The sequence below is a fragment of the Capsicum annuum genome, chromosome 9 (assembly GCF_002878395.1).
Source record: "Capsicum annuum cultivar UCD-10X-F1 chromosome 9, UCD10Xv1.1, whole genome shotgun sequence".
Taxonomy (NCBI): Eukaryota; Viridiplantae; Streptophyta; class Magnoliopsida; order Solanales; family Solanaceae; genus Capsicum; species Capsicum annuum.
The window spans coordinates 103,041,812-103,051,139 of NC_061119.1; the positions used below are offsets into that span (position 1 = coordinate 103,041,812).

General features: G+C 32.1%; 1 protein-coding gene and 1 long non-coding RNA gene across 2 annotated transcripts; both read left to right on the forward strand.

Annotated features, from left to right (window-relative positions):
* Positions 1-1,775: 1,775 nt before the first annotated feature.
* LOC124887105 (secreted RxLR effector protein 161-like) lies at positions 1,776-2,877 on the forward strand. The gene is made up of 3 exons (XM_047396286.1): positions 1,776-1,871; positions 2,378-2,432; positions 2,525-2,877. Exons 1-3 carry the CDS (start codon positions 1,776-1,778, stop codon positions 2,875-2,877), a joined length of 504 nt encoding a protein of 167 aa, XP_047252242.1.
* A 3,189-nt stretch (positions 2,878-6,066) lies between these two features.
* On the forward strand, positions 6,067-6,767 carry LOC107842395. The gene is made up of 3 exons (XR_001665733.2): positions 6,067-6,278; positions 6,345-6,407; positions 6,484-6,767. It is a non-coding gene; the product is annotated as an uncharacterized LOC107842395 (long non-coding RNA).
* The last annotated feature ends 2,561 nt before the right edge of the window (positions 6,768-9,328 follow it).

Here is a 9,328-nt window from a genome sequence, read left to right on the forward strand (position 1 = left end):
CAAGAAGCCTATATCAATAAAATTTTAGAGAGATTTTGAATGAAAGATTGTTCCCCAAGTTTAGCTCCTATTGTGAAGGGTGACAAGTTTAACTTGAATCAGTGCCCGTAGAATGATCTTGAAAAGGAATAAATAAAAGTCATTCCATATGCTTTGGCTGTTGGAAGCTTGATGTATGCTCAGGTTTGTACAAGACCTGACATAGCATTTGCTGTTGGAATGTTAGGAAGATATCAGAGTAATCTGAGTCTTGACCACTGGAGAGATGCAAAGAAATTCTTAAGATATCTTCAAGGGAAAAAAGATTACATGCTTATGTACAAATTATCAGATGACTTGGAAGTCATTGGCTACTCCGATTCAAACTTTGCTGGCTGTGTTGATTCACAAAAATTAACTTCTGGATACATTTCTACGTTAGCTGGCGGAGCTATATCTTGGAGGAGTACAAAACAGACTTTGATTACTACTTCTACTATGGAAGGTGAATTCGTTTCTTATTTTGAGGCTACCTCACATGGTGTATGGTTAAAGAGTTTAATTTTTAGGCTGAGATTGTCAACTCTATCTCTAAGCCATTAAAGTTATATTTTGACAATTCAGCTGCTGTATTTTTGGCTAAGAATAACAAAAGTGGTAGTCGAAAAAAGTATATTGACACCAAGTATCTAGCCATAAGAGAACATATTAAAGATATTAAAGATAAAAAAGTGGTCATTGAACACGTCAGCACTGAAGTGATGTTAGCTGATCCTTTAACTAAAGGCATGCCACTGCAAAATTTTAACGATCATGCAGTCACAATGGGACTTAGTTCTAATATGTAAATCTTCGTTGTAACAATGAATGTTGATAAAACTCTATTTTATATGATATTTCTCTTATTTGTAACTATGTGGACATTCAATTTATTTTTGAGAAATGTCACTAAAATTTAGACCTTGAATAAACTTTGGGTTTATTCATTAAGAAATAAGGGTTAAGGCTTAGAGACATAATGCATTGTAATACGTGAAAGATACTACTCGCTCTTAGAGAAACTATCGTCATGATTCATGTTTTATGTTTCGCTTATGGGATTAGGATATGCGGACCAAGTGAGAGAATATTGGTCTTATCTGATATGGCTCGTAACTTCCCGTAACCTCCCATTCTTGAATACAATTTCTGTTAGAGATCAACCTTCCACTTCAAGTCAACGATTGATTGTCGTACATAACACCCATTAAGTACAATTGGGTATTGTATAACAAATCAATTAAATTCCACAAGCTGCTAAAAATCTTCAAGTAGATCAAGTTCAAATAATTTCAGAAATTATTGAGCAACCAGTTGAACAACATGATCCTCAGGAAAATGTTGGTGCAACATTAAGAAGATCTACTAGAGAAAGAAAATTAGCAATTTCTAGTGATTTTATTGTGTATTTACAAGAATCTGACATTGGAGTTAAAAATAAGCCTGAGTCTTTTTCACAAGCCATGAATTGCAAAAAGTCAGAATTGTGGTAACCATGAAAGAGATGAATTCCATGAAAAGCAACGAAGTTTGGGATCTTGTCGAGTTGCCTAATGGTGTAAAATCCATTGGATGTAGGTGGGTCTTTAAAACTAAAAAGGACTCATCAGGTAATATTGAAAGATATAAATCAAGATTTGTTGCTAAAGGATTCACTCAAAAGGAAGAAATTAGAGACATTTTCTCCTATGTCAAAAAAGGATTCCTTGTGCATTATATTGGCATTAGTAGCCCATTTTGACTTAGAATTGTAACAGATGGATGTGAAAACCGCATTTCTCAATGGTGATCTAGAGAAAGATGTTTATATGAAACAACTTGAAAGTTTCTTCTCTAGTGACAGTGAGCAATTGGTATGTAAGTTAAAGAAATCCATATATGAACTAAAACAAGCCTCCCGTCAATGGTATTTGAAATTTCACAATGTCATCTCTTCATTCAACTTTGTTGAGAACATTATGGATCAATGTATATACCAGAAAGTCAGTGGGAGTAAAATATGTTTTCTAGTTTAATATCTGTATGATATCTTACTTGCATCCAATGATAAGGGAATGATACATGAGGTGAAATAATTTTTCTCTAAAATTTTTGATATGAAAGACATAGGTGATGCGTCTTATGTCATTGGCATTAAGATCCATCGAGATAGACATCAAGGTACCTTAGGTTTATCTCAAGAAGTCTATATCAATAAAATTTTAGAGAGATTTTGAATGAAAGATTGTTCCTAAGTTTAGCTTCTATTGTGAAGGGTGACAAGTTCAACTTAAATCAGTGCCCGTAGAATGATCTTGAAAAAGAATAAATAAAAGTCATTTCATATGCTTCAGCTGTTGGAAGCTTGATGTATGCTCAGGTTTGTACAAGACCTGGCATAGCATTTGCTGTTGGAATGTTAGGAAGATATCAGAGTAATCTGATCTTGACCACTGGAGAGCTGCAAATAAAGTCTTAAGATATCTTCAAGGGACGAAAGATTACATGCTTATGTACAAATTATCAGATGACTTGGAAGTCATTGGCTACTCTGATTCAAACTTTGCTGGCTATGTTGATTCACGAAAATCAACTTCTGGATACATTTCTATGTTAGCCGGTGGAGCTATATCTTGGAGGAGTGCAAAACAGACTTTGATTACTACTTCTACTATGGAAGGTGAATTCGTTTCTTATTTTGAGGCTACCTCACATGGTGTATGGTTAAAGGGTTTAATTTTCGGCCTGAGAATTGTCGACTCTATCTATAAGCCATTAAAGTTATATTTTGACAATTTAGCTGCTGTATTTTTGGCTAAGAATAACAAAAGTGGTAGTCGAAGCAAACATATTGACATCAAGTATCTAGCTATAAGATAACGTATTAAAGATATTAAAGATAAGAAAGTGGTTATTGAACACGTCAGCACTGAAGTGATGTTAGCTGATCCTTTAACTAAAGGCATGCCACCGCAAAATTTTAACGATCATGCAGTCACAATGGGACTTAGTTCCAATATGTAAATCATCATTGTAACAATGAATGTTGATGAAACTCTATTTTATATGATATTTCTCTTATTTGTAACTATGTGCACATTCAGTTTATTTTTGAGAAATATCACTAAAATTTAGACCTTAAATAAACATTGGGTTTATTCATTAAGAAATAAGGGTTAAGGCTTAGAGACACAATGCATCGTAATACGTGAAAAATACTACTCGCTCTTAGAGAAACTATCGTCATGATTCATGTTTTATGTTTTACTTATGGGATTAGGATATGCGGACCAAGTGGAAGAATATTGGTCTTATCTGATATGGCCCGTAACTTTCCGTAACCTCCCATTCTAGCAGTTACTCAACTGTTAAGGATTTGAATTTCAAATCATTTGTAACTGTTGCCCAACCGCCCAATTTGTTCTTGATGGAGAACATTATAAATAAGATAGATCTGGTTAAAGGATCCCTAAGTATGACTTTCAAAATACTCTACACCATCTAAAGAGTGAGAGTTGAATACTTAGAAGACTCACCGAATGTGGAAAGCAAATGTCTACAACTTTGACGACTCCGACGAATATCGTCAATGGCTGGAGGTACGCCAATCTCTATTTTCTCTACGTTATTGCTCTATTTTCTAACATAGAGGACAAACTTGTACTTGTACTATACTAAAAAAAGAAGAAATAGATAATGCTTGAGAAAAAGGAGGAAAAAATAAATATTTAGATAAATAAATTAAAAAATAAAAATAAAATTAAAGGAAAAATAAAAAAATTTCAAATAATAAAAAAAATAGAACATGAGAGACAAATGAGTATGAAAAGTTTAAAATATTTGAAGTGTAAAGGGGGTATTTGAGAAAAATCAGGAAAAAAAAAGAGAAGTAATAAAAATAAAAAATAAAGGTTAAAAATAAATGAATTAAAAAAAATAAAAAAAATGAAGAAATAGATAATGCTTGACAAAAAAAAGAGAGAAAAAAGTAAAGGTTGAGACAAATGAATTAAAATATGAAAATAAAATTAAAGAAAAAAATTTGAAAAAAGTGAAAATAATAAAAAATAAAATTTAAGAGATAAATGAGTATGGAAAGTTTAAAAATATATTTGAGGTGTAGAGGGGCAAAATTGTACTTGGACAATACTTAAAAAGGAAAGAAGACTAGTTTTCAAAGACTTTTCTTATTGGAATAAAAAATCTAAAGCCACTCACATTTGAGTCTATGACATGTAATTTTCTGATTTTTAAATAGACAAATAACAAGATTCAACAGTACACCTAAAAGAAGAATCCAATATGTAACCAAAAATAAGATTACTGCAACACTTTTTTTTTTTTCTAAAAAATTATTAGGACATACACACATAATATATAAACCAAAAAGGATTCTATAAAAATTTTGTCTCGAAAGGACTTATATATATATATATATATATATCAAAATAAGACTCCTAGGACAAATATATGATTCATAAATCAAAAGGGATTAAAAAAATATTATTAGTATAGTAAATTGTTTTTTCTCTTTTCTAATTTTACTCTTATTATAGTTATGTTTTTGTTTGTATGTTGTGATATGTTTTAGTTTTATGAGTTCATCAAACTTCATGAAATCTATATCTTTTTTTGTGTAATTTGTAGATAATTTGAGACAGACAAGATCAGTCTACCTGAAATATTTAATTCTAGATGATTTGGCAAGTAGTCTTGTACGAAATTCGAAAAAAGTAAAATCTAAAATAGTGGTTCAAAAGATATCATTCATAAACAACAAGATCAACAAGGGGTTTAACATTATGATAATGGACTCTTGAGTCTTTTTAAATTTTTTTTTTCGTGTCTTACCTTTTCTATTACAAATTGATTTTATGTGGTATTTGACGACAATAACAACATATTCAAAATATTTGTACATAGTGAAATTTGAAAAGGATAAGATGTACATAATTTATATCACCACCTCAGAAATGGCATAGACTGTTTTCAATAGACCCCGGCTCGAAACCATTTATTTGATATTTACTTTGTGTTAAATAAATTATTATCATTTTTGTAATAATTGTAGCCACATGACATAGAGATAAAAATAAATAGAATCAATAGTTTATTTTGTCATTTAGAATTTGTTGCAAGTAATTCAAAATTTAAGTCTTATGTTGCTTTTTTTTCTAATTTATTTTTCAGTTATATTGTGTCTCTTTGCTCTTAATTGAGATTAGTATTCTTATTTCATTTTTTTAGCATTATAAATTAAATCAATACACACGTGCAAAACACGTACACTTGACTAGTTTTATATTAAAAGTGAGAAGCCCTAAATACAAAATTGAATTATCATTTTATCCTACACCTAAATTAGAATATTTTAAAACATCCAAATAATTAAATTTATAATTTTGAAATCAGATGTTCTTTTTTTTGCTTGTAAAATGTCCGTGTCATTAGAAAGGGATAAGGTAACACTTACATCATTAATTGGGCAATAATTTATATACATAAAAAGAGAAAGAAAAACTTCATACAAGAAAACTGTGGAATGCCATGCCATTAAAAAGGGAGAAGTTAACATTTATTACTACCTCCATTTCAAAATATACATATTATTGACCTATTTTTTAATATTCAAAATAAATGAATTATTCATTCTTTAAGAGACATATTGAAGATTTCTTTCAATTTTACCCTTTCTTTTAATGAGGTTCTTAAGTATGACACATTTTCTAAAAGAGTAATTTAAGAACAATTAAAAAGATAATAGTGAAAAGTAACCTACAATTTATGTCCTAAAAATTTTTCTTAAGGGTTGTGTCATACCCCAATGATTTAATTATTTTGAAATAGAGGGAATATATCATTAATTGGACTAATAATTTACATTAAAAAGCAAGGAAATATTAATACAAAAAAAAACTGTACGATTTGAAAAGTTCTTTAGTAATTCAATGTATTCTTAAAAATTAAATTTATGGTCCGGATTGAACCTTTTATTAATAATCAAATCTCAAAACCTGTTCAAATCTATACATTGAGTGGACAAGCCCAAAAAATCGACCCGATCCAATAAGTTGGAATATGAAAGGTTTCTTAAAAAATATAAAGCATCAATTTGGGTAAAGAGTACTGAGTACTCTTCAACTTCATCCACCGCCTCTCTTATGCTATGTTCCCTCTGAGTAGGAATCAATGCCTTATCTCTTACCTTCTCTAGGTGATCTTCAAGATTGGACGCTACATTTCAACAATGGTGCTCTGTCTATCATCTTCTCCTACCTCTGGTAAGTGCTTTTTTTTCTTGTGCTTTCCCCTAACCTTCCGATGATCTAACATCAACCAAAACTCAGGTGGTCAGAGTTTATCCCTACAGGACTGAAGTAACATGCTTACACTTGGATTTGACATTTTCTGTAAGCTACTCTGCATCCTACCTTTCATTTTTATGCAACTCAGTTTCATTCTGCTCACTGCTGGACTCTCCTATAGGGTCTGATGATGAATCAGCTTGGGCTGTAGTGATTTGAGCAAATTTGAGGTGCGGTAGAGGCAAGATCCATGTACCCCTCTTTTTGGTGAAGGTTTTTGGTAGCTAGGGCAACTAGCTAGTTTAGGCACAAGATTATTGTCTATATTAGGACAAACAATGTTTATATTGTGCATGTCTTTCCCTCGCATCCCCGTGGCTTTGTATTTATAGGAACCCTCTTTGTGGTGCTTCCTACTTATGAATGACTGATTCTGTATATGCATGTTTCTCCTGCCTTCCATTATTGCTTTATTGTTTTGCATGTCCTAATTCTTAAATTAGGAATTTGTGACTTATCCATATTGAATAGTTTCCTCACTTTAGTTAGAAGATCTGTAAACATGTTGTATTCCTTTTCTAGTTGATGCTCAATGACTTCACTTGCTAATGCATCGGCTATAATATTTTCTTCTCTGAAAATATGAATTACCTTCCCTTGTATTGCTCTCAACATGTATCTTATATTTTCAACATATTCCGCTAACTCCCAAGCAATTTTCTACTGATTCTAAATCATCTTTTGTAGAATAAGAGAGTTAGTTTCAACAGTCATTCCTTCAATATTCTGTGATTGACAGTATGTCAAAGCCTTCATAATGGCTAAAGCATTAACCTTTACATTGTTGGTTTCCCCTACTCTTCTAGCTTTCGCAAAAACCAAATTCCCTTCTTCATTTCTGATGTAGAAAGCAATAGCATCCATGCCTGTATTTCCCCAACATGCTCAATCTGTGTTGCATTTATACTTTCCTCTTTCCAGGAAGCTCCATGTAACACTATGACAATGTAACCTTGGTTTATATTGTCTCACCATATTTACCAAGGATGGCCAATCTCCCTCTCCCACCATCAACCAAGGATATGCTGACTTGATTACTTTCCTAACCAAGTCTTTTATTTTCCATACCAAGGTAGAGAAAGAGACCTTACTTCCATATTTAATCCCATTCTTTTTTTCCATAAACACCATTAAAACCCATCTTCAACTTAGAAGGAACCTTCATTTTCCACCATGTCTATACTAATTAATGTAAGTCCATCTCTTTAATATCAATCCGTACAAAAATAGCAAACTGCCTCCATAGCCTTTCAGCTGTGGGGGCTGTTAGAAAAAGATGTTCCATTGTCTCCTCTTCTTTATATTCATAGCACCAACACCTGGAAACAATGTTAATTTTCATTTGTTTGAGATTATCATCCATAGCTATTCTCCTCCCCCAGACCCTCCTCATAAAGAAACTAATTTTAAAAGGCAACCCTTTTCTCCAAATACAATTGTACTTTTTTTTGCGCGCCTTCTTATTTCTTAGCATATCAAAAACTAATTTTACAGAAAAAAATCCTTGAGAGTTTACCATCCACCAGGCCTTATCATTTTTATGTTCCTCCCTAGGTGGTTTTATATTCTCCACTATATGTTCAGTCATCTCTTGAGATAATTTGCTTCTCAATTTCTAGTAGTTCCATACTCTATCTGTCACAATTTCTTTAACCTCTCTCCCATTCTAATGCATTCTCACCTTCTACAAAATAAATAGAACCTTGTCTGGTCCAGTTATCAAACCAGAAACTAGAATTTCCTGATTTAATCTGCCACTAGACATTATGCTCGATATCCTCTCTTATATCAACTAACTTCTTCCAAGTTTGAGATGCTCCAAAGCCTTTAGCCAGAATCGTATGAAATTTTTTTATAGTATTTATTCCACATAAACTCACTCCATAATGAGGATGTAGAGGTTCTAAAATTCTACCATAGCTTTGCACTCAAAGCTTTGGCTACTGTATGTAAATATCTAAAACCAATACCTCCTTCTTCCCTAGGGTAGCATATGTTCTCCCAAGATACCCAATGTTTGTTCTTGGCTCCAGTGGCATTAGCCCAAAAGAACTTAGCAAAAATTTTGTGAAGATGATTAATAACACTAACAGGGGGACTCATAGCTGATACAAATATATAGGAACAGATTGCAGTACATGTACTATCAGGATGTACCTTCCTCTAAAAGACAAGAGTTTGTTCTGCTAGAAGCTTAGCCTTTTCATTATCTTTTTAATCAACTATTCAAAGTGACTTTTCTTCTTTCATCCATAAAACACAGGACATCCCAAATGGGTAAAAGAAAAAGATCCTTGAGCAATGCAAGTGATTCTTTTAATTTTGTTACAAATACCTATTGGGGTCTTTTCATGTAGAAAAAATAAAATCTTGTCTAGATTGATTAACCGGCATGAAATTCTCTCATAATACCTCAGAATCTTAATCATTTTTTTCATAGAACCTGGATGACCTGAATAAAAAAGAATAACATCGTCCATATTAGAAAGATGATTAATTTTTGGGCTCCATTTAGGCATTCCATATCCTTTAAACATAGGAACTTCAAACAACTTGTTTAGGATCATTGCAAGTACTTCTGCAGCAATAATGAATACAGTAAGGGACAAGGATCTCCTTGCTTTAAACCACTTGATGATTGGAAAAAACCAAAGGATTGCCCATTTACTAACATAGAATACCAATTACTGCTGACCAACCTAACAACCATGTCAATAATTCTTTCTACAAAACCAAATTTTCTGAATACCATGACTAAGAATTTCCAAGAAACCCTATCATACGCCTTTGGCATATCCAGTTTCACCACCATATTTTTCTCTTTATTTCTTATATTAATATCCCTTATTATCTCTTGTTCTAGCAAAACATTTTCAGTGATACTCTTCCCCTTCACAAAAACTATTTGATTAAGGGAAATAATGCTTGGGAGTAATCCCATAATCCTTTTATGCAATAGTCTTGAT

Bases quoted from the DNA above. Each gene is read 5' to 3' on its own strand.
- LOC124887105 (XM_047396286.1), top strand. From the start codon at position 1,776: ATGGATGTGAAAACCGCATTTCTCAATGGTGATCTAGAGAAAGATGTT. The intron at 1,872-2,377 runs GTATGTAAGTTA...ATGTATGCTCAG, and splicing joins CTAGTGACAGTGAGCAATTG to GTTTGTACAAGACCTGGCAT. The intron at 2,433-2,524 runs GTAATCTGATCT...ACAAATTATCAG, and splicing joins AATGTTAGGAAGATATCAGA to ATGACTTGGAAGTCATTGGC.